At 43.5% G+C, this 26,460-nt stretch overlaps 1 protein-coding gene across 4 annotated transcripts in view; it reads right to left on the reverse strand.

Moving 5' to 3' along the window:
* Positions 1 to 26,460, reverse strand: part of DYNC1I1 (dynein cytoplasmic 1 intermediate chain 1) — a 2,709,604-nt gene that overhangs the window by 595,725 nt on the left and 2,087,419 nt on the right. For all 4 annotated transcript variants that reach the window (XM_069648550.1, XM_069648548.1, XM_069648551.1 and 1 more), the window contains 2 exons: positions 15,594 to 15,740; positions 12,107 to 12,220 (listed from right to left, as the gene is read on the reverse strand). In XM_069648550.1, the coding sequence (XP_069504651.1) occupies positions 12,107 to 12,220; positions 15,594 to 15,740 (261 nt within the window). The remainder of the gene's footprint in view (positions 1 to 12,106; positions 12,221 to 15,593; positions 15,741 to 26,460) is intronic.

The raw sequence follows: 26,460 nt of genomic DNA on the forward strand, positions 1-26,460 counted from the left end.
TTTTAGCAGACTTATGCATTTTAAGCTTAGCCATGGCCACCCTATTTCGGGTAGTATGTATTTTGTTCCTTTTCCATCTGGTTCGTCTATTTGAGCCCTGGGACATAGTTATTTCAATAACACTTTCACAGGCATTATTTTCATCTTCCGGAGTTTCCTTTGAGGAGACCCTCTCACTAGGGTGTTCATTTATCTGTATCTCATCTTTCTCATTCTCTTTCTCAGCTGCCAAGCACAATTCGTTCAAATCACCTAAGGCTATGTTTTCATCTTTGTAGTCATTTTTATTACTATTGTAGTCATTACCCCTATTTTCCTCTATCATAATACCAAGTGATTTGTTATTATCAATAGTATGTTGTACCAACGATTTTATGTCATTTTGTTCCTTTAGCTGCTTAGTGCAGATGGTCAAAAGGACATCCATCATGGTAGTCAGGGCATCAAATTTCTCCCCAGCTTTAAAGGAAATTTCACTACGACTGCTCGTTCCCGTATTTTCAATGGAATTCTCTGTTTCATTCCAAGATCCATCCCCATCATTACATTCAGTATCAATCTGTGCAAATTTTCCCATATCAGGTGTGGCAGACAAATTAAATTCCAATTACATTATTCATATTACTTTCATTCACCGCAGAAATATCCAGATCCATAGATGTACCCATGGATTGCCGTCTAAGATTCTGTACTAATTTCAACAATTAATTATTGTCGATCATTGAACTATTGATGGAGGGAGGTTGCTTAGATCTAAGATTATGTGATCACGAATTTGGGCCCATATTGCTAATCTCAGGACAGTCCAACTAGACAGTATTATGTGCACGAGGGAGACATTTCCCAGAAAAAGAATATATAAAAATCACCAGAGGAAAGGAACCACCTCGCAGGCTCCAGTGATTAGGGATCGGGTTGATTTCACAACTAGTAAGCCTAAGAATAGTACCCTGTCCACCTTGTAGTAACTTCAAATTTAAAGTGCAAAGTGCCGTGCACCACAGTAGATAACAATAAAAATTGACAATGGGGCCAGAGCCAAAGTTAAAAGGTCACACCTAAAAATATTGGGGGTAAGAAACCTTTGCAGCCCCAGTCTATAAGAGGATACAAATGGGCAGACATTAAACCAATATCACTGTATAAAAAAGGGGATAACACCACTGTATGCAGAGGGGGGTCTTAAAAGGCCATCATTCAAAAATAAACTTAATCATATTATAAAAATTACAAAACAGCATAACATGTTCTTTGCCAATAGCCGGGTTGATTCAAGTAGACAACGGCAGATGTGGTTGGAGAGTAAGTCACAGGGGGGGACTGCCTGGATTGGGTATGCCCGACAGCTTGAGGAGCTGCCTTAGTTTGACTCCCCCTCAACCAGGCAATCCTGTCTATTAGAAAGGTTAAAGTTCTTACTTCCAAACCTTAACTAGAAGAAATAATTACTTCCAAAGCTGTTGGTCACGGCAAGGATATATATTCAGTTGTCTATCAGCAACTATGCCCAACAGCCTAACAGCAGTCCTCCGCCTTTGCTCCAGCCGGGCTTAGCGCCACAAGGGGGTCCCACGTGATGTTTTATACCGGCACTTCTTGTGTGGGCGTGGCTAGCGTGTGTTGCACTCAGGTTGATTTAAAGGTTCCTTTTAACTGGAAATTAAGAGCTTCTGTAGCGGATCACATTTAAAGTGTCAGCTTTCCCCAAAGATAACCATTTAGCATTGATAATAGAGTGGAGGACATGGGCCCTTAACAATCGGGTCAGAGAATGAGACTTGAACAAGGAAAGGTGGAAACATAAAACAGGGATGAGGACAGGAGAGAATAACATAGGAATGGGGTGGTGGAGGAAGTACTACTTTAAGGATGGAGGGGAGATGGCAAAATGCTGACGGGTTGTCCATGAGGGTAAGGGGAGAGGGAAGCAGAGTGATGGGGTAATGTAGAGTGCTAGGGTTCTTCAGAAAGGAGGAGGGCTTTGAGGTTGGATTTAAATAGTGGTAGACTTGGACTTTTAAAGAGAGGGAGAGAAAGGGCATTGCAGAGTAGGTAAGTGAGGAGAGGGAGAGAGCGGAAACGAGAGGGAGCGCATGTGGCTTGAGTGGTGGCAAGGGGTGAGCTGGGGATCGTAAGGAGTGAGGGGAGAGTAGGGAGTGAGATGAGCAGATAGGTAAGGTGGGGCACGTCCATGGATAGTTTTGAAGATTATGAGAAGAGGTTTACACTTAACTCTTTGTTTCATAGGTAGCCAGATTTGGCGACAGGCAGAGGAGGTAAAGCAAGAAAGGTTAAAAAGTGTGCAGACCCCGGAGTTGAAGACTTTGTCCAGAGGTGAAAAAGCATAGTTAGGAGGAGACTGGCACAGTATTCAGATCTAGAAAGGACTGAGGGAAAGATTAGCTATTTAGCAGTATTGAAAGGAAGAAGATGACAGACTATTCTGATATTGAGGAAGTTGAGTCTGGGTGCAGTGGCAGATTTGGAGATGAAGAGCGAGAAGTTGTGAGACGGGTCGAAGAAGACACAAAGGTTATGAGCAGAAGCAGAGGAAGGAAGGTAGTCAGGAGAGAAGAGAAGAAGAGGGGGAGAAGTAGAGATAGTCCGTTTGGCTGGGAAGTAGAGAACGTCAGTCTTAGTAGAGTTGAGCATGAGAGAGTGCAACACCATGCAATATTTGATGGCAGAAAGAGAACAGCTCATCAGATAAGGAGGGAAAGGAGGACAAAGGAGGACAAAATCTGATTGCCATCAGCAAAGAGTTGATAGGAGAAGTCGAAAAAGGAGATCAGGGGGCCAAGAGCCGAAGTATAGAGAGTGAAAAGAAGTGGACCAAGGATGATACGACATCCTTTTACTGACATTAGTTTTTTCGATGGAACTTTTGCAGAATTCCATTGAAACAACTCATCTAAATATATATGGGGGTGGGAAAGGAGTTAAAAGAGGTGAGGAGGGGTTCGTGGGCATATGAAGGGAACATTTCAATGAGAGTTTATAATGGATTTGCTTTGGTAACAAATCCATCGAAACAGCTACTGTTGGTAAAACAACATAGAACCCCAAGGACATACCCTTGGGGAACTGCAACAGTAAGGGGAGTGAGTGTGGGAGGTAAGGCTGTTCCAAGACATCTAAAAGTGTCTGTGGGCAAGGCATGAAGCAAACAAAGCAAGAGTCTTATCTCTGATGGAGTGATAATGTAGCGAGAAGGCCAGAATGGTTGACAGTATCGAAGGCAGCAGAGAGGTTGAGAAAAATAAGAATAGATTAATGGTTCACATGACGTGCAGAAGAGATGAAGTTGCTGACATTGAGGAGAGCTCGCTTGGTCCAATGCAGAGGTCAGAAGCCAGATTGAAGAGGGTCCAGGAAGTTGTTAGTATCAAGAAACTCAGTGAGTCCTTTGAATACTACTCACTTATAATCAAGACCAGGTTTCCTAAGGAGAGGGATGACAGTAGCTGACTTATAGGATGACGGAAAAATAGCATTATCAAGAGAGGAGTTAAAGAATGGAACCATCACCCTCACCATCAGAATGGAACCCTATTTCTGGACCTTCAGAGCCAAAGTAAAGAGTTGGCTCTTCGATAAGAAACACTAACGGATGGCCAACTTGCACTGCAAAAATGTACGCAATTCTTCTGTTTTTCTTTATGTAACACTGTCAGCTTGGCACTGTCACGTAAACTGTAACCTCTGTGACCTGTCTATAGGCTAGGCTTACTGGTATTTTTCTGCATTGTATCAATTTCGACTATCCTGGAACCACCAGTCGACCAGCACTTTTTGTTTGTTGTAACCCTTTTGTATGCCTGTAAAACTCTCTTAAGTTCTGGTGCCCAGTTACCCCAGGGTTCGGTGCATGTTACAAATAATGAAACTAAACTAAACTAAATAGGGAAGTAAGATGTTGAGCAACACTGAGAGCCGTGTGCTTTACAATGCGTGGGGACAGTGGGTCAGCGGGGGCACAGAAAGTGTTAGCCATGAGGAGTAAGGCAAGAATCTCATTGGAACTAGTGGATGCAGAGGAAGACAGTAGTGTAAGTGGAGGGTAGGAGTGTTGGAGAAAAGTGAGCAGGAGGAGGGGATAGAAGGTAAGAAGCAAGGATACTGTTAATGCCAGAAATATTAGAAGCAAAGTAAAGAGCAAGATCATTTGCAGAAAGAGTGGAGGAGATGGATGAGGGTTTAGGAGGTGAGAGAATTGAGTTGGTTTAGGAGGTGAGAAAATTGAGTTGGTTTAGGAGGTGAGGGAATTGAGTTGGTTTAGGAGGTGAGAGAATTGAGTTGGTTTAGGAGGTGAGGGAATTGAGTTGGGGGATTTTTGGAGGCACCTGGGTAGGGATTATTGTGACAAAATTAGAGAGAGATATAGAAGTCACGTTTGGCAGAGTCAAGAGCCGAAGAGTCGTTTTGAAGAGCAGTGAGGTCGAGTTGGATATCTGAGGAGTGTCTTGACCTTTTCCAAGTGTGCAGCATTTTCCACAATTATTGTTTTCAGGGTGCAGATGAGAGGTGTAATCCAGGGCTGTGGAGGGGAGGATTTAGGAGTAAATGTGGAAGGGTAGCAAAAGGAGAAGGCAGCATAGAGAACAGTGTTAAAGTTAATGAATGAATGAATGAATAAAGTTAATGAGAGTGGTGTATGCCAGAGAGGTAGTCAGGGAGTTTAGAGGAGGGGAAACTGCACTTAGTTGCAGTAGTACTAGAGGGAGAGAGTGAGGATGAAGCAGGAGTGGAGATTGAGGCAAAGACAATAGAGTGATTAGAGGGAGAAGGAGCAGCAGATATACAAGAGGCATAGAGTTGAGAGGAGATGAAAATAAGGTTGAAGAAGTTTCCATTTGAATGGGTGAGTAGAGAGTGGACAGAAGAGAGTGAGTGGATAAAGTCAGTGGATGGAGCAGCAAAAAGTCACCAATGACAATGAGGTGGTGATCAGGAGTGAGAGAGTCAGTTAGTTGGAAGAGGGGTTGAGGAATTGGCTTACCGGACCAAGTGGCCAATAGGGAGAGATAACACCACTGGGCAGAGATGATATGTATGCTTTAGGTGGCAGTGATTGTGGAGATAGTGTATTTGAAAGAGTGGCGATTAGCGGGAGATAAGGGAGTAGGAGAGATAGGATGTTTGGAAGATGAAACAGTTCTACACTACCACCCATGCCAGTGAGGCGGGGAGAGTGGATGAAGGTGTAGGCAAGGCCATGAAGGGGTGCAAGGGTTGCAGAATCAGAGGGAGAGATCCAGGCTTTGGTAAGGTTAATGAAGTCAGGAGAAGGAAAATGAGAAAGTAAGAATTCAGCGGTAAAGGAGGTTTTATTAACGACATTCTGTACATTTCAAAGAAAAATAGAAAGAGAGTGATATGTAGAAGGATAGTGATGTTGAGTTTGAGAAATAGAGAGGCGCAGGGGGTAGATGCGGGTAGAGGACGTGTAATTAAAAATGGGGTTGGTGTAGGTTTTGTGAATGCAGAGAGTAATAGAGTGAGAAGAGGGGTGGCGCTGAGGAGAAAACATGATAGGGATAGGAAGAGGGTTGAGATGGTTCTGAGCGGACGAGAATGCAGAGAGAAGTGGAAAGGAAGAGATAGCATGAGAAGTGCATAGTGATGGCTCGGCTGAGAAGAGCAATAATGGGTACTTTCAGACAAGTAGCAGTAGACAGCAAACGATAGGCTCATAGGCTGAGGGAAGAAGGCTGGAAGTTTGCTCTTTACTTCAACACCCTTAACTGAAGACACCCATGGCCTGGACATCCATATGGAGTTACAAAACTATGTGACATGGCAAAGCAGCCTTAAAATGTCTGCCACTTTTATCTCCGGCACCCATGACATGTCATCTGAGACCAATTCCCCAATTGGTGTTTAGAATGGAGGCAGGTCCATGGGAAAGCTGGGTGCAGGAGTTGCTGCTGGAGGTGGAAAGCCCTTACGAAGATGGGGTTTTTGGGGTCAGAGGTCACCTGACCAGCACCTAGATCAACCATGAATGCTTCTTGCAGGTCCCCCGACCTCAGTAGACAGCCTCAGCCAGATGGAATAAGTGCCTCTGATGGGGTTGTAATGAGCTCTGTGTTGCTCTGACCCAGGTGAAGGCCCTATTGAAGGTGGAAATACCTTTCAAAGATGGCAGCTATAATAATAATTGGTTATTTATAGCGCACTTAATACCCAGAGGTTTCTAAGTGCAGACCCGGGGATCAACGCTTTGTTGCTCTGCATCGTCTTGCTTCCAAGTCGAGCACCTTGTCCCTGAGTTATCCTTCTGAGACCATGGGGGTCAGTAGTCACCTGTGCACTTAGATCGATCCTGGATGCTACTTGTAGGTCCCTGACCTTTTTAGGAAGTCTCAGGCAGTTGGAATGAGTGCCCACATTGGAGGTGGAATTACCTTTCAAACATAGCAGCTATAATAATGATAATAATAATAATAATAATGATAATAATAATAATAATAATAATAATAATAATAATAATAATAATAATACGTTATTTATAATGTGCTTAATACCCAGAGATTTCTAAGCAGAGACTCAGGGATCAAACCTGTGTTGCTCCACGTCTTTTTGCTTCCAAGGTGAGCGTGTTGCCCCTTAGCTGTCCTCCCGAGGCTATGGGGTCAGTAGTCACCTGTGTACTTAGATCAATCCCGGATACTGTGAGTCCCCTGACCTTTGCAGGAAGCCTCAGGCAGTTGGAATGAGTGCCTCTGGAGGTGTTGTAAAGAGCTGTGTGTTGCTGTCACTGCAGTTAAAGCCCCTTTTGGAGGTCAAAAGACCTTTCAAAGATGGCCGTTTTTGTGGTCACAGGCCACCTAAGCAGTTCCTAGATCGAGCCTGAAGGCTTCTTCTAGGTCGCCTGTATCCCTGTATGCAGATAGAATGAGTCCCTCTGGTGGTGTTGTAATTAGGTCTATGTTTCTCTCAGCCCCGTAGTACCACCTTAAGGGAGCACAGATGTCCACTTCTGCTTAAGCAAATAAAAATGATACAGAAAAGAGAGGAGTGTCAAAATTGTGGGCTATAGATATCCTAAAGTCAATGAAGTGCCTTCTGAAGTGGTTGGCACGTCAATGACCATGATGATATGGAAACACGTAAACATTGCATATGTGCACCCAGAGAAAACAGCAGGACCAGCACTAGTAAAATCTTTAAGCTTAAGTTGTACGTGGAGCTGGCAGTGGAGGTGCCAGAGAGGGCCCCTAATTGCACTGATGGCAAAGAGGAATTCCTGGAAGAGGCATTCAGTGACATAAGCAAGGAGTTATAAATAAACGGATATATGATGCTCTTAGAACATCTGTTTCATGCACTCATGCACGCAGCAAGAATCTGCAAGCTTTGCTAGAACAAGAAAGAGGCCCCTTAATCTCTGACCCATGTGGAATCGGTCGTCCTGGTGGAATAAGACACCAAAGAAATCACTTTTAAAAGTCGTTTTTTTCAGTCTGTCCTGTCTCAGCCAATGTCACAGAAACAAAAGTGGCAACCACAGAGATTGTGGAGCAGGTTTTCTCCTTATTTTTCACTTTACAAATCAAATAAAGTAAACTAAGTTAAACTAAACCACAATCCTAGCACGAACCCCAAATCTCAAGCATGCCATGCTCATAAATCAATCTAACCACTTAACTGCAAATTCAGTTTCCCCTAGCAAATATACCCATGCAGATATTGCAGCAGAACTTGTAAAAACACGGGCAAAGAGTCCAAACTAACCAACACTTGAGTAAACAACAGAGAAGTCAGTGAAGTCAAGGTACCACTCATGTGTCAGGAATAATGATGGCACTGCAGAATTAGAAATGACAAACAGTGATAAATGACAGCACGACCATCAGCAATAACAGTGTTTGCAAAGAGTACAAGGCATGGGCCTTGACATGCTCGCTGCAAAGACATCTCAGTATGACATAGAGAAAAGATAGTGCCAGGATTTACTTGGTCTACCGACTTAAGAAGTCTAAGGAGTGTCTTCATAAGGAGTGTCTTCATTGTTGAAAAGGACCGGCAGAGTGACTGTGTAATCATAGCACGTGGAGTGTGAAAACTGCTTGAGGTCTTAAGGAGGGGTGTTCGACTGGGAGAGATCAGTTCTGATCCCAATTTGATCCCAGATCTTGTAACTAGCAAACTACTACTAAAGAGCTCAAGCCCAGTTTCATAAAGAAACGGAGCTGTCAGCCCTGGTGCCAAAACCATTCTACATGCTCTTCTCCAGCCCACATAAAGCAGTTATCTTAAGGGGGAATTCCTATACTCTGCATCAGTGGCAAACTCTGTATGTCGAAATCTGGTTTCCATTCATCATCATCTTTCATGTTGTAATGATGTACCATCAATCAAATTAATTTCTGTGAAAGACCCTCTTACTGCATTTTTTTGTGTGTCTCTTTGGCTTTCCCTTCCAACCTTTATCAATCCTCGTCTCTTCATTCTTCTTTTTTCCTTTTCCGTTGTACTCACTCTAAGGCACAGCACTAAAGGTGATGCCCTCAACTTTTCCCACTGCTTTTGTATATGCATTATTTCCTTGTATATTCAGGCCACACAATACATTGTTTTGACTAATCTGTAAACCTGATCCGTCTGTTTATATTATTTGAATGGAGCACTGAAAACCAATGGTCATAGGGTGTGTAAAGTAAACCTGAAACTTAAAGAACTAAGCCTAAACCATTCTGAGACATAGCTAAATCCATTTTGAACACACCTAAACCCTGTAGCTCAGTGGTAATATGCTGAATTTAAACTGTAAGATTAAACCATATGAATTAATTTGTAATCCTCAATGTTAACCTACATTCCCTCAAAAGAAGACTAATCAGTCAATGTATATTCTTAAGCCTACTTCTCTAAAACTGATTCTAAATGTGCAATAACCATGGTCTATTGAGCTAAAACATCTAATCATGAACTAGAACAAAAGACCCTTAATCCAGCCCAAAAATAGAAATGTAAAGCCTGAAGCCTAAAACCACCCCCATTTTTTAAACCCCTAAATCTAATGCTATCATTTAAACACGAGGCTCCACCATTTACTTGTTAGCCAATCACTATACTGTTTAAGCATCAGCACCAAGTCAACTCAAATCTCTAGACCTAAACCATAAGCATATAAATACATTCTGTGGTCCCCAAGGTATAAGCCAAGCCAAAGCTCAAGGATTAATAGCCCAAGCCTAACCTGTATTACACCTGTGAGTTTAAACCATGAAACCTAAGGGTGAAGAACCTAAATGTGAACTCATTAAAGCATACAACCACACTCCAAGCCTCAATGTGCTAGCACACTTCTTGAACTATAAAATTAAAGCTAAACACCAAAATCGAATTCTAAGATGCTAAACCAAAAACACTGATCCCAACACCATATAACCAAGCCCTTTATTTGATAGCCCAAGCCCAATCCTTTAAATGTGGACCCTTAAAACGTAGTATACTAACCCCAATGCTAAAATCAAGCATATCAACTATATTTAAATCTATCTCTAACATAGGCATCCCAAGTGCAGGACTTAATCCCTATACATAACCACAAAAGACTTATCTGACCTGCTGACTCTAACCCTTAACATGCCCTCTGGAGAATGAATCCACTCATGAATCCTAAACCTACATTTTAACTCACTGCTGAAACTCCCTCACTAAACTATTGAGATAAGCCCTTGCATACTTTACCTGTTAACCTAACTCAATAGACAATAGCCCAAACAACATGTTTTCACACTTCAAACCCAAATGCGAATTCAGGTGAGTTCAAATGAGTTATGCCCAATGAAATAGGCCAATTTGTGGTTTACCTGTCACATCAAATTAGATAAATCTAGAAGTGGTCAGAGCTGACCACTGAAGAAATGGTGGGCTCACTAGCTTGACAAATCGGAGACCCATTCCCTAAAGAATATGATCCCCATTCTAATGGCTACATCTGCATTGGCTTAAATGAAAATTCTGCAGGTGGTGGTCAGGGATCCCAATGCCCACTGCCCATCCAATCTCTATTAGAAATTACAAACAAAAGTGTTGACTTCATCCCTTCATACAACTGTTTCCATTACAAGTGCACACCTTTAGAGCTATACTCGCAGCATGCTACATATTTGCCGAATCGAAGAATGCACTACTCTAAGGCCCCATTAGGAGTCCGGCAGTAACAATAAAAGCAGACAGTATTTCAAATGACTGGTTTTAGCGCCCGCCCGATTTAGATCCCTGCAGTATGTAACGATGCAGTGTTCTACAGAATGAAGGGAATACTGCAAAATGATGAGGTCTAATACCTCTTGAATGTTCCTGCAAATTGTTTCTCCTCCCAAATGCTCGAGGCAAAAATTGTAGGTCTGCCCCAATGCAAAAAAAGAATGTCTGCCATTTGCGAAGGATTCCCAGTTGAACCCCTTCACTTGGGGGAGAAAATAATGTTTTGGGAACCCCCAAATGGTGTCTCAGAAGACCAACTTATCACTCCCTTTGTAAATAATGCACACACGTGTTAATACCTCCCCTTCTGTGCATTTTTAAACAAGGTACACGAGTGGTATTATCCCCTATCGTGCCAAATCAATTTTCCTCTTCAAAACAGGGATGAAATAGATTTTTAAACAAAATGTGCAATACATTACATGCAGATTTCCATAAATATTGTATGAGGTATTCCATGATTCTGCATGTTTTAACACACATAGGGTAGTAAGCCATTGTTATGTGGACACCGTCTGATTTCTGCATGAGTTAACGTTACTTATAGCATCTGCCAATCCGACTCCAACCTCAGCCAGACTCATAATGTGTTCTGATTTGCTCAATTAATAGGAAGTTGGGATAACCTCCAAAATTGCACATTTTTAAAATGGCGAAATGTAGGTTGTTCCATATTAGTTACAACATGGTGATTGCCGGATGTAAATTATGGTGCTGTATGTTGCCCTCTGAGCAGGGCTCTTTACTCACAGCTGAGTTACAAAAGTCTAAGTCCAATGATTTTATTATAGACCTGCAGGATACTGTAAGAAGTCATTTATCTGCAGTTGCGATGACACTTGGTAAGATCATGGACAATCCTAAAGGTATTGACCTTTTAGAACAGGAAACAGTTATCTGGGATAAAGATATGTGCCAGCCAAGGATGGCAAGGACACACATGTACTCCCTCTGTTCAGGTCAGAGCTTCACTTTTGATAAACCCTGCACTTACCTGACACAATTCTGTAATTCAGAAATGAAGTGTTTTATAACCTATTTAAGGTTTAGTATCCCCCCTACTTATGAGCATCTAGGCAGGTGGAGGGGTATTCCTCATGAAGAAAGGCTATGTAGCCTGCGTGAACAGAAACTAGAGACCTCTCGTCATTTACTCACTAGTTTTACAAGTATGACAGATTTGTATAGGAAGGGCTATCTAGTGGAGCAAAATCACCCATGGTTTGTTCTAAGTGACCAATTTTGGAATCATATGTATTGTAGTAGGTCAACCTTCTATGTTTGGAAAGAGGCATTGAAGCTGATAGAGAGAGTAACATAACTGCTTTGGAAGATGAATTTGAATATTTTAAAGAATTGAAGGAAAAATACAATGTATTAGGATTGTAGTGAGGCTATTTGTTACAAATGTAACATGATAACTATATAAAGGTATGCACTGTGTGTTATGTGGTGTGTAATGAAATATGACAATTGTATGAATGTATGTGGTGACATTTTTAATGAATGTAATATGATAATTATAGAAATGAATGAATTGTATTTTGCTTTTAATGTTGCTTACGGTTTCGTTTAACCATTGCATAATAAATAAATAAATACATTAAAAAAAAACATGTTATCGAAAGTATAGCAAATGCAAAGCTGTAATAGTCTCATTGTTGACCTTGGAATCCTTCTGTGGTACCCAAGAAACCAGTCAAAGTGTTTACGAATTAAAACAATTCTGTTATTTACTATAGCTTAAAACATTGGAAATGATCTCTGTGAAGGGTCATTCTGTTAAAGTCACAAAGAACATCCTACCCGTTGTGCCATTCTCTTCTCACAAGGTGTACACATGGGACAAGAAGTGTTCCAATAGGAAGAGCTGCCTTAAACCTACCTGCGGAGTTGAGAGCATATCCAAACTCCAGGAGCACATTTTTCCATCGGTAGACACTGTGATGAGATTGTGCGCGTTCTGTGTCCCAACGACATTCACACAATACACTGGATGCTGGAAACAAATGAAGAGCACGTTTCAGAAACGGGACCCATTTATAGCTTTTCTAAGTCAGATGAAATGATGGCAGACAATAGGAGTCGCCATTACGATTTATGGTGCTTCTGAAAATGGCCTGTGGTCCTCAGGCTGAGTGGCCCTCCTGAAAAATGACTTTTCCAAAGGAGAATTCGTGTCATTGTGGGTGTTAAAACAATTTCTTAATTCTCAAAGCACTAGCATCACCATACGATATGAGAAGTGTGCTTACTTTCTTATTAACTGGGGGTGGGATGACTTCATGCTGAATATGTCTAAAAAATACAAGAAAATAAATACTGAGTTATTATGTAAAAGAATGCATTACCCCTATTCCACAATCTATGCCCATTGCAGGCATAAGCCGGAGCAATGCTACCTAGAATTGTGTAGCATTTGCATGCTCTGAGGGCGTGGGGGGCACACTGTACAATGGTGTCTTGGACATATTTCAGTCCATTTGTGGGGACAATTTAATCCTGAATGAGTGTTAATTCAAAGAGAATGAAAGAGTGTGAAAAACGGCTGACTCAAGAATGGAAAGTCAATTGTTTTAGTAGTCTGCTGTGACAACCAATCATGACGACCCTCCCCGCTAAACCTTGCAAAAATAATGTAAGGTCCTGTTACCGGATCACGTTTCTGTATCCTTCCATCCTTCTGGGACGGGTAGATTGGGTGCCACTGATTAGGGATATTGTGCCATCTGCTATTTGCAGTTCTATGAGACTTGAAACCTTCAGTATGAAGTAATGTAGAAAAACGATTCGATTTGCTGTACAAAAGTGCCCCAAAAAGCCATTAAACTGATATATGTGATAGCATTGTTTTGTGAGGGCATTGTATTTGTATTTGTATTTATTTATTTGTAATGCGCACCTAACCCAAGGGTAGCCAGGCGCAAAGGCAGCAAGTGGGTTGCAAAGCTTCGTTACATACAGTATGGTGAGGTCCAGCTGGGGTTACATTGCCGGACGTATCACGCCAAATAGGAAGGGTAGAGCATGTACATTAAAGGCAATGCTATAAACATATTTACATTCAATGAGTAGGGGTAGAACATGTACATTAAGGGCAGTACTATAAACATATTTACATTCAATGAGGAGCCTCATGTAATGGCGAATCTGGGTCGTTATGAGTCGAGAGATTTGAGCCAGTGGACGGTCCTGGCTCTGAACTGGTGGTAGGGTAGGTCCTCCCTGCAAGTAGGAGGGAGGGAGTTCCAAAATTGCGCTGCTTTTACTGGAAAGCTTTTGCCTCAAGATGTAGTACGCTTGAACCTGGGCACCAGAAAGAAGGTTGGAATTGGCCGTTCTCAAGGGCCGGGAGAGGGTAGGTCTAGTAAATCTGGCGATGAGGTATTGGGGGGCTGCTTGGTGGAGGCATTTATGAATCAGAGACACCGATTTAAGGAATATCTTGTCCTTGGTGGATAGCCTACTTAGCCATTCTTCCAAATGCTTCCTGTATATTTATCGGCAGCCAGTGGAGTTTAAAGTGGGAGAATCCTTTGTCTTTATTTTCTTCCATGTTAAAGGGGTGTTCAGCTTTGTGTTTAGTTTTTTGTTTTTGATTCTCGTTTATCGTGAGACCACCCCCTGATGAAGAAGTATCAGAGACTTTTGAAAGCTAATGGAATGCTCATATAAGCATACTATTTTCAGTTAGTCCAATAAAAAGTATTAGCACCTGGATTTTGTTTGGCCTTCTTTCAACAGAAACATTTGGCGGAATGTGCAAATGCACCCAGGTGCTCCTTTTCTGTGAAATGTATAGTGCCACCCTGCCACCCCACAACGAACCATTTTTATGACGTGTTGCTTTGTAATATCTGTTGTTTGGATATGAATTTGCCAAACGTATTATGAAACGACCCATTTTGCCAATTCCCTTAGAAAATATTAGAGTTTACAGGGGTCACTAGCTCTTTTCTGTACAATCTTAATAATGTAAAAGGCCAGATGTATGTTTGTCCGATGCCATCATGCACAGTAGAGGCTGCCCGAACAAACAGAATGCTCTGCTAGAGGGAGCTGTTGCCTTAGGATATACAGTGGTTCAACTCGCATAGCTTTGCCTGTTGTCACTGCTGGAGGGAGCTGTAGGTTTAGGATTTATAGTGGTCCTACTCTGCTAATGAAAACCTGCACTTTATACAAATATACAACATTTTGACTGAAAAGTACACTGTACCATTTCACTCGTAGTTATTTGTTTTTTGGTTCAAACCATTGAACACTCCTCCTTTGCCTTATGCATTCTTTTTGGTAAAATTTAATTTGGAAAGTATGCAATAAAAGTTTGTTTGGAATGTGTCTTGTTTACAATAAATCATTTCGACCAAAATGCTTATAAAATCCATTATCACCCATTTTTTTATTTCGTTTACCCGTGCACTCGTTTCTCTAATATCTGTCTAAATATCCATGAATAATCATGAAAACCTGAAGGCCTGTGGTTCAAATGGCACCGTTCTATTATCTGAGTAATTTACTGGGCATAATTTTACAATGTATAGAACTGAAAATCTTAATTTTTTAATAAAAGTCGATTATGCCTGCCTTTACATGAACAACTATTGTTTACATGATGGTATCAAGACAAGTGCTGCAGACTTAAGGCCCTCCTAAATTGCTATACAATGTGTGAACACGTGAGGGGGAGATGTAGGCTGGGATCAGGAGGCCCCTACCACAGGGCTCAGTCACAGGGAGTGGCTACACAATATGTATTTTTGTTCCTAATGTCCCACTCCACTAAGGAGGATCTCCAGCCCCCAGATAGAAATCGGTGGTAGTGACACACAGTGACAGGAAACATCAAATAATGGTCTCTTTCAGTCTTTACCAATCCCAAGAGACCCACACTGCATGCATATGCATTTAGTACATGCGTGCCCATGAAGGATGCAAATTACATACAAATGCGCAACCTGTAGAAGAATGCAGCAGGCATAGGATAGTAGTTATAAAGAGAAAGTCTTCCACCGTATTATGACACAATTTGAGTCAATTACATGTTCAATGAAATCATGCAACAGATCTTTCATTCATCAATCAAATAATGGGACTAGTCTCAATTCTGTAAATCCCGTCTTTGCATTCCTGAAGTATCGGAGACCATGCTCGGAAAGCTGTGAACTCAGTTTATTGATAAGAACAGAACATCAGTTGACATCTCCTTCTCGCTCCCCACTTTCTAATTCCCCAGGTTCCTATACATTATAGGTTCTGAATATCCACAATCTTAGAATGTTATCCTACAAGGAACATCACGAGATAAGAATGGAACAATGCAAGGATACAACAATTCCCTTTTATGAAAAGGTGATCCGCATGTGCCTTACTGTGTGGGCAGCCGCAGAAAGAGGTGTCCGCTGCACAGGTGTTCTTCTATGACTGCGATTATCCCATATAACAATTTGTCCAGAGTAGGTCCCTCCAACAACGAGGTTTGGATGGAAGCGGGCAAAGCAGGCAGACATCACAGAGGACTGAAAGCAAAACAGAACAGAAAATAGTCACATACCATCAAAAACACAGGTCCAGTAAATGCCAGGGAACATTCTCATTCAACTGGTGAAATACATACATTCATGTCATGGACATGATGTGACATGACAGGAATGTAATATAAAGTTTGTAATAAACTAAAATGTACAATAAAAAAATACATACATACATATATGTAAGGCGATGACACAGGTAAAGAAATACCTTAAATACCAGAATAGACATATTTTAGGATCTATTCATTAATGACATAGTTTTAATGGTAGCAGAGAGTCTTGATTATGGCATTCATTTTAGAACATTCTAATTTCTCCTCCTCACATCTCCTTTCCTCTCCTGAGTCTTGCTCCTCACTCATAAGTCTTCAATAACACCTCAACACAGCGGAAACGCATTTAGGTTAAGGAATTTTACAAATGCAACAGTACTCAGTTTGAACTTTGCTATTCACTTATTGGTCAACGTAAACGTATTACAAATAGTGGAATTCCCCCTATCCAGTCTCATTAAAAGTCTGGAGACATTTGTTTCATTACAATCCCAGTGTATTAGCCTGTCTGTTTGCGAGTTGCATCACATCACTCGCCTTGATGAGCAACCATGGGATGCACCTTCCTATGCGGCACTGGTTGCTTTTTAGCCGTACACTCTGAGGGAGAGGGAGGACTCTGTTAAAGATTAATAAGGATAACCTTTTTGTCTGCTTTTCCAATTTATGCATTTACAAACCATTCACGAATAAGGCCGCTGGTTGTCATGAACCCATTACACCAGCTCTTCTTTCATCCACACCAATATTCTGAGGTAAGCATTTCAATTGTCTTCAGGATACATATTCGGGTTTTACTTCTTTAGTAAAGTGAGTCAGAGGAAACGTATTCATAATTCTCCCTGGGACTTGCCTCCTTGTTCACAACTACCTAAACATGTGTTCCTGCTAATTGTGCAATAGGGAACTGTTCACTGAGTTTATCAATACTCATAATTCATTTATTCCCGCTTTCCTCCGCCTCATAAAGCTTTCAATGGGGCAGTTTCCTTATTCCTTTGACCCTATTGGGGGAGCATATACTGTTTGTAGCTCAGTTATGATAGATGCTGAACATATGAATTTGTCGGTCATGGGGTGTAATACAATAGATGATAAAATAAATGAATTATTGGCAAGCTACAATTGGAGCACCTTTAAGTGTTTACATGGAGGTCGTAATGAGGCTCCAAAACCGTTTCCGGGTTCCCTAAATGGGGAATTACCGGGCCATTCCGAGTTTGGAGGGCCCGGTAATTCCTCCTTCAGGGAACCCGGGCCCGGATCTTCCCCATTCCCATTTGAGCCATCCGAGTGCTCAATGGGAATGGGTGCAGGGAGCTAACAACGGGCCGATTACGACCGGCCCGTTGTTACATCCCTGGTCCCCTCGCGGGACCCTGGTAAAACCAGACGTCCACATCGGGACCCGCGCGGGAACCTCGTAATATTGTGGAATGGGTTTAACGGCGCCACCACCATTAGCAGCGCCCGTTAACCCATTCCGCAATACTTGTAATGAGGCCCATTGTCTCTTAATCTTGATGGGCATCAATATATTTAGATCATATATAGTGGCATTGCTTGCTTCCAAGTTTAAATCCTTCACAACTGCAGCTTATACAATCATGATTTAATAACTTACATTGGGGAAATTCTCCTTGACAACATTTGCCACTCACTTAGATGATCTTAAATTATCCACTGTCACAGATGGCACAGAAAACACTCAGAGTCTCAAGGACGATTCAAGGGTTGTTATTAAAATATTTGTGAGGCCTATTTCCATCCCTCTCTCTTTCTCTCACCTCTCCACAGACTTCCTCCCTAATCCATGCATCCATAGCCCCCGGTTAGTGCTAGTGCCAATCCCAGCACTGATCGTGTTAAGTATCAACAATTGGTGGTACAGTTCAGGAAGGCTGTATTGGAATTCGCTCACTCAAACTTGACTGCCAGACATTGGTATCCGGTAATATTATCCCCATATATATGGTCGGCATACATATGGCCACCGGGAAAAGGCTGTGGCAACATTATATATGGTGACCATATATGGGCTCAAGGGGAGCAGGAGTTGCAGGGGTGTCCCCGGCTCTCCTTGAGAAAAGGAAAAGGTTTTGGGGGTTGCAGGGTTGTCCCCCGCCTGTTTAATTTGATAATGTCAATGCAAAAAACAGCCATTTTTTGGTGACTTTTTTGCCAGGCGACATTTTTGCTGGGGACATTATCACATGGAACCCAGACATTAGGCCCTTAAGAAGAGATTGTTAACCCATTTTTACTGGCCCAGGTAGCATGTTGAAGTGAAGCAATTCTGTGCCTGCTGTCCCGTCTGCCAGAAAACATCCAAAGATCATGCCCCGGGCCCCTCTGCAGCTTCTACTCACCATTGAAATCCCTTTCTACTGTATCAAGGAAGTAGCTTCATGTCCTGGTTCATGGGAGAAATTAAAGAGCTAATGAAGATACTTCAGTTAATCGTACTCCAACAGATGGCCCGTTGGAACGGTTTAACAAGACCCTGAAGCAGATGCTCCGAAAACTAGTATCCAAAGATGGGATGAGCTGGTACCCTGTGTGCCACTACAGATTTCAACTGGATACTCTCTGTTTGAGCTTGTATACGGGTGGAATCCCAGGGATGGCACAGAAAACACTCGGAATCTCAGGGACGGTCCAAGTATATTTTTTAAAATATTTGTGTGGGCTATGACCATCCCTGACTCTCTCACCTCCGCATGATCCTCCTCCTTACCCCAGGCACCTGTGGCCCCTGGTTAGTGCTAGAGATTGTTGTCCCCTACTGTCTAATATCTGTCTTAATCTATTGATATTTTCCCTGAAACAGGCTCTCTATCTCCCACAGGGATTTTCTAACTTTCTCTATTCTCACAAGATGTGAGGTCAATTTGAGGTTCCTCGTAGTTGTTCTGTAAGATTCACCTGGTTCCACACACCTCCATGCTTACCTCCCCATCTACCCTACCACCTTCTCTTCCACTGTCTCCTCTCCACCAACTTCGTGTTCCTCTGTTATTTCACCCCTCCTATCTCCTGCCTCTACCCTTTGATGTTAACTCATTCCTCAACCCTTTTACATTACCACTGCTACCTCTTCTTCCTCACACTACTACTCCCCTCCTATTACTACTCTCCACCTCCCTCTACTACTACCCATACTCATCCAAGACTACTCCTTCTACTCTACTATCAATCCTCTTCCCACTACTACCACTCTTCCTCCCACTACCACCACTCCACACACTCTATTATTCAGTCATCTTCCTTTCACTTAGCACTAGTATTCTTAACTTCACACCATACAATCAACTTTCCACCCTCACTCCTCACGCACACACACTCACACTGCAGAACCACCAGCCAAGGACTCACATGCTCCAAAACACTTCTCCACAATCCTCAGTTACCTCCTTTCTCTTGCTAGTCTTTTGGTCATAGCCCGCCTCCTCCACTGGCCTCACCGGATTCCCCCACACCTCCTGTTTCATTTCCCCTACTTATATATGCCACCCTTGCTGAGGGTTGGTCAACTGTCGCTGCCTAATCTGCTTGATTACTCCCCTTGGAAGTATATGTGCGAGAAAAGGATTAAAAGCAAGTCTTGGCCCCACCCACCTTCTACATGTAGACTTGCCACGCAGGAGATCGGCGGCACTGTGAGATGCAGTTCAGGGTTGTATTCTTTGTGATGTTGGGTGTCCTGACCCACGTTTAAGCTATCATGCCACAACATTTGGTGCTGTGGGCTTAGAAAATTCAAGATGGCGGACAACCCACATGTGCGCCGAAATCCAGGAAAGCTGCGCAGTTTGTGCGCACACCGAAATGGTTGCCTCACTTGCCACCCACCAGTGCGAGAACGAAAGGCCGGGTTGCCATGAGGGAAATGGGTTGCCAAAGGAAAAACAGTAGCGCCGGTTAGCTTCAAAGCGCTTTAAAATCACCATTGGACTACCCGCACAGTAGTCTGAAACCATTGGGAATGGCAATGCTGATTGCCAAATGCAACCTAGAATTGTTGGGAATTCATTTTCTTAAATCCCAAAAATGGGTGCAGTACCAGTACTCACCACTATCCAAAAGCCGGCAGTTTAAAACCACCCTGTGTTTCTCTGAAGGCAAGCCAAAGTGCCTATTTCAAACATTGCAATATGTGCAAAATATTCACTGAACACCAGCAGACATTTGGTAGAATGGAGTTTTGTGTGCCTACAAAATCTGGGAAATGAAGAGCCCAGAACAATGCTTATAACAAAACTGGCTGAGCTATGGAGTCAGCAGTTTAAGTTGCACTGGATTTAAAGACACTAAAATCGAAAATGTTAGATTAAATGAGTGACCTATGTTTGGTGTCACATGCCTTTGTAACTGTTGAAATGTCATAGTTTTGCACTTAGAATCAGCATTCTAGCTGCATGTGTAAAATTGCAAGTTAAGTTAAAAAGCAACAAAAAAACCTGCTAGTTAGCTGAAGGTCTGGCTTAAGGAACTTGATTTTGCTTGGCAGCTACCCCCATCAGGAGTGAAACTTGAGTCACAGCTGTGTTCCCAGGCCTAGCTGCCCTTTTGCTGCCCACACTAAGGATATGCCATCTATCTGATAATTGAATTACCTGTGCTCTGCAGGAGAGTGAACAAAGCCCTCTTCACTCAGGCAAAGGTTTTATTACGCAGTCGTAAAATGTAGCTTCCTCTTGGCAGGAGCTGGGAGGGGCACTGCCTGTGAGAGCAAGCTGGCTTGGCAGAACTGGAAAAACCAGAAATTCAATCTTGTGCTGAGGGTAAACCACACCCCTTTGGAGCCAGAACATAACTCTAAAAAGATGAATAACTCATAGAGCGGACATGTGAAAATTTTATAAATGATACCATAATTCTTGTGATTTTTCTGCCCACATTTTAAGAGGTTTTTCGACCCGGTGGCGTGTTCAGGGGGGTTTTAGCGGAAAAGTGGATATTACTCTAAATGTATGCATGTTAAAAGTCTGAAACTTCATCAGTTAATGTCCCTACTCCCTGCGCACATGTATGTAAAGTTGGGTCCATGTCAGAAATTGAAAAATCAGTTAAAAAGTCAATTATGTACCATCTCTGAATGCAAGCTCCTAGAAAGAGCAGATTTGGACAGAGACATGGCTAAATTCAGCCACACCATGTATATGTAATTTCAAGCAACTGTGTAACTGTGAAATATGTCTTTTATTATCAAATATAGAATGTGTGCAATCTGACAGAGGAGTGTCCTATCTGCAAGCCATAAAATGACATCCCTCTGACTCACAGTTCATTCCCCAATCAAATGATAAATGGAAGTTTGACCAATTAGAAGCTGAGAGAGAGGTAGGGTCAGTGATGCTAGAACACACCCACATTCTAAACACATAAAAGCAGACAGACAGGACAGATAGAGACTTTTTCAAATCCATCTGCCACTGGAAGCTCTGCCGGAAAAATCCATACTTTACCTCCATCAAACCTCCAGAGAGCCAAACTAGAGACTTCAATCTATCCAGAACTAGAGACCCAGACCAGAGAACCAGAGAGAGCTGACCCAGATCACTGTGAAGTGCAGAGACCAGAGGCGAGTCTAAAACCTGACCAGATCCATGGCGAGGTCCATTTCACTCAAGAATATAGTGTGAGTACCTAGAAAACTGTGCAGAACCAATCTCCTAGTTAAAATAATATAATTCAATCTATTTAATCTAAGTAGAACTGCCTCCTAACTGTCACCTGTCATTTGTAAAGCTGTCACTTGTCATTTCCTAGTTGCAAGGTGCACTTGTCTTTTTGAACTTTAAAATTTCAAATCTGAAAAACGACCTTCACAAAATCGCTCATATCTCCGCAACCGTTTGTGCTAGAGACTTGCAATAACTTTCATCTGAAAGGTCAGAATCGTGGCTTTCCTACGTGGCATTCGCGAATTTTACCGCGATTTGCAAATTTCTTCACATGTAAAAACTGCTGCTGCTTGCCTTCCATTTGCCAGAAATTCGTTTAACCTGCTAACTATCCCTGCCTCATTGCTAGTGTGAGCCTGGACTAATATTAACTAGATACCACTCACCCTGAACCTCTGAAAGGGAATTAAAAGCATTTCCAGCATATTTCTCATCCATTGCTAGCACATATCAAAGCATTTTGCCTGTGTTTTCAAAACTCCTATCTGTTTTCTGTAGTGTAAGCTTGCTGGGGTGAACTGATTTACATTGATTGCATTTCTGAGAACTGTGTGTTTTCCTTCCATTTCCTTGCCTTGCATCAAGGGGGGGAGGGGATTGCCAGAGAAAAGTGATTACATTGTTTGGTTGAAATCATATTGAGTATTTTCTGTACTGCATTCATTGAATATTGCATCCACCTGAGCTTACATAAAGCATCCTCTACCACATTATACTTTTGTTCCTATTTACCAGTGTGCTACCTTATCCATTTCATGTCAACTCATTAGTGATTATAAGAAGTGTGCTAGTGCCAGATTCTCCGTTGTTGATCTTTATCATATCAGATTAAGTGTGCTATTCAATTATTAATTTATTATAAAGTGTGATATATATATATTTTAAATTATCGAATAAACCTTTTAAACTTGCAAAACAGAACTACTTCTTGGCTCAGTGGGGTCAGGGGGATTCCAAGAGAGGGGTGTTATATAGGGGTAGTCATCCAGAACGCATGAACTGGACATAAAGATATATCAATAAGGGTTTTCATTCAGTATTCTAGACTAGGCGTTAACTTAGCTGTAGTGCTGAATTGAATCCTCTTACAAATTGGGGGCTCGAGCCGAGACGTTGGGTTAGATTTACCACTTGTGCAGCTTAATACAGCGTGCCAGCTGACCAGATACACATATCCAGTCGGATCACCACGCTGCATTACGCTGTGAAGCATTCCTCAAAAGGGACACTCCAAGAAAAGTTCTGTTCTGCAAAAATAAAATACAAACTTCTGTAAATCAGGACAGAGACCAACCTCTAGAATGACGACCTTGGTAGATATGAAAATAGCCAGAGAGCACCTCTTGCATAAGCTATTTGTGAGAGGTGAATGGACCGAACAGGGCCAGGATGCCTGGTTGCAGGCCATCACGCGACAGGTCACTGAAACAGGGTCAGACCTATGGAGAGATCAGGGTCCATTACATGTGGCCCTGAGTGAACTATATATGGCTCCTAAGGCCAAAGATGAACACGACAAGATTGTTAGGATAGCGGCATACCTGTACCTATATATGGGAGACATGCAGGATAGATGTGCTGAAAGCCAAAATCTGGCAAATAGGCAACAGATGGCGTTAGAGAAGGTCCAATCTGACCTGGTCTCTTCTGAGCAGAGGCTGCAGAGGAGCCAGGAGTCAGAAGATGATAGTAGGCAGCACATCATTAAAATAAAGAAGGATATGGATGTGCTGCAACAGGAAAAGGTAGAACAGGATACCAGATTTCTGGCCTTGCAGAAGGAATACCAAGAAGGTTTGGACTCCCTACTGCAAAACCAGAAAAAGCTGGAGCAACAACTGGACTTCAACAGGGTATGTGCTGAGCAGGTAGTCACCCTGCAAGGCCACCTAGATAGAGTGAAGGCAGAGAGCAACAAACTAATTCTGAAAGACCGGGATACCCAGGCAGAGTTTGATCAGGAGCGCCAGAATGCTGGTGCCTTCCAAAGGCAAAGGGACGACCTGGCGGCACAGATGCAGGCTCTTAGTCAGGAAAGGGATACCTTAGGCCAGGAAGTCTGCCATTTAAAAAGAAAAATGGAAGAAAATCACCTGGCCCACCAGGGACTGGGTGACCTCCAAAAAGAACACCAGAACTTGCTAGAGCACACCAGGAGGGTGGAGGATGCTCTAGCAAGAAAGGAGCAGGCCAATAGGGACACAGCTCAGGAGGTAACCCTCCTGCAGCAAAGACTGGCCCAGTTCTCCAGGACCAACCAGGAAGTACAGAGGGAAAATGAGGCTCTCTGCCAGCACAATGAGAGGCTCCAGCAACAGGTAGCGATGCAGGAGAAACTGATAGAGTCGAGTAAGGCCTTAACAGAGGAACTGAAAGCACAAATGTAGGCTCTTGCATTGCAACAGGGAGCAGGGGCGGATAGAGATGAGGTCCGCTGGGAAAGAGAGACTCCTGACCATAACCGCAGGAGCCCTAACCCCAGGGGCCTTCATCTCCCCCAGTCCCTGGACTCTACCACCCCCATATCCCCTGGCGCACATGAGCACAGGGCCGCAGGGATGGCAGATTACTATCCAGCTAAGAGTATGGGGCTCATAGGCCAGTACCACTCAGGAATGGAGGGGTGGGCATCCGGGTATGGGCACCCAAGTACAGTACAGTTCAATGGGGAACCCCAGGAGAGTAGGCCCATTAAGGGCATCCTGAAAACCTCTGCCCAGTTAGGTCAGTGGAGGGGGTACCCATCAAATCCTGGCAGCAAGGAGGAATCTGAAGACTCCTCTGAACTGCGCAGGACACAGGAGACCAGGTCCCCACATTCTGCCAGCCATTCCCAGGCTCGCAGAATCCGGGAAAACCTGGAAGAACAGACGGGAACCTCTGGGAGCAGTGCCTCTGAGTCCGAGGAAGAATGGACAAGGGTTACCCGAACCAAAAAGGCCAATAAGGCAAAAAGGGCCTTGCTTAAGGACCCCTTAAAGCAGATTAAGGCGATCAGGAGCGTCATCACGCCTTACCATAAGAACGCTAAGTATTCTGTTTGGGAGCACTTAGAGTTGTTTGAACAAATGATGGAGACTTTCCATTTGAAGGACAGCCAAAGCTGTATTCAATATGTAAAGTGGACATTCTCCCCGGAATACTCCAGTTTCTTTGCGGGGCTGGAGGACCAAAATCATTTAAGATGGTCCACATATAAGGCGGCCATCCTGAAACATTTTTCTGTTCACAGAAATCCTCAAGAGGCTCGCAAGGCAGCCTACAATTTGCAATGTGGGGAGGATCAGGCCCCACAAGAATTTGTGCAGGAGTTAAAGCGTGCTTTTGCACAGACCACAAGAAGGGTGCGCACGGATAGCAGGGAATTTATAAATACGTTTTTCCATGCCTTGCCCAAATATATCATGACCCAGCTCGTGAGGGATTTTCACGAGAAAAGATCTTTAGACTGGGTCATTGAACAGGCTACCCGGATCTATGAGGTGCAGAAACCGATAGATAGCAAAAGTAATGCCCAGAAAAACCCCAAAGCCAACAGCACCCCTGCTGCTGCCAAGGTGGCAGAGGTAAAGGTCACCCCCGTTTTGGATTTGGAGATGGGGGGGCCTAAAAACCTGCCTGCACCTAATAATGCTAGGCCCAGGAGGTCCTCGGGTCAGTCACAGACAGGGAGCCAAGGAGGCAGCCCCACAAATGGGGTCCCTCGCTCTCCTGATTATGTAAGTCCCCGTTACAAGGGAAATCGACCCATCCTGGGTTATGTGTGGACTCCTCCAGCCCAAGGGGGGGGATCCAGACAAGCACCTAACCCAGGGAACTTCCCTCCAAACTTCCCACAGGAGGGCAGAAATTTACCAAACCCTGGGCAGAACTTTTTCCCCAGATATCCACCCGACTTCCAGCCCCAAAACCATCCATACTTCTTTCCCCAATTCCCTGAGCCCAGACCACTGAATCCGGGAGAGGGGAGGCCAAGGGTGGAGGGGTACCCAAATCTTCCCAACCCGGGGTATTACCAGAGGAGGGACAGCTACCCTTCCCGGGATCAGCCCAGGGGAGAAAACAGGGCCCCGTATCAGCCTGAGCGGGTTTCCCAGTTAGAGCGCCAGGTTCAAAACATGGCGCGGGACCTGGGTCACATACTGAGGGCTCAGCAGAACCCTCAGATGGGCGTGCCGGCGCAGAACGCACCCAACTCTGGACCTGGTGCTCCAGAACAATGACGGGGGCAGCACCCCGATAACACACCGGTTCCCAGGGAGGAGGCACAAAGGGAAGGGGGGTGTAAAGCCTTGGAGGAAGCTTCCTTCCTCACTTGTAAACAGCCCCTGGAAACCCAGGAACCGGAAACGAAATCTCTTGCCCCTGAAAGTCTGCCCCCTAAGGAGCAGAGGGGGGGTGGGAGAAACAAAATACCCAAACAGACTCAGTTTGAGGAGGAGGTACAGATCTTCCAATTTGAGGGAGAGGGATCCTCAGAGGATCCTGGGAAAAGGATCTTCTCCTTCAGAGAGGGGGGAACCCCTCCCAAAGAAAAATGGGTCCCTAGGGATGCAAATCCAGACTGGGGAGATGTGGAGACTGAGCTACCGCCGCCCACCATCTCATCCCAGAACCAACAACAAGAAAATCCCCTGGTTCAAACCCATCCTGGGGACTGCCTCCAAAAAGGGGGGGGCAGCCCAGAACCGGAACCAGGGGAACCCACAATGGCTCTGATCTCCAGTTGCCAACTTTTTCTTTCAGATTCCCAAGACTCTCCACAGAATTCTGCCCAAATCTCTTCGCTAGCGATGTCCAAAACCAGAAAATTAGCCCACCAGTTGTCCAAAAATGTACACTATCTGTGCCCCCTTGAGGAGAAGGAGGGAAGATATTATGCCCCGGTACAAGTACAGGGGCAGGGTACAATCTCGGCACTGGTGGACACAGGATCTCAAGCTACCCTTCTGTCCAGAAGGGCCT

Source organism: Ambystoma mexicanum, chromosome 2q (assembly GCF_040938575.1).
Source record: "Ambystoma mexicanum isolate Mex_15411 chromosome 2q, UKY_AmexF1_1, whole genome shotgun sequence".
Classification (NCBI taxonomy): domain Eukaryota; kingdom Metazoa; phylum Chordata; class Amphibia; order Caudata; family Ambystomatidae; genus Ambystoma; species Ambystoma mexicanum.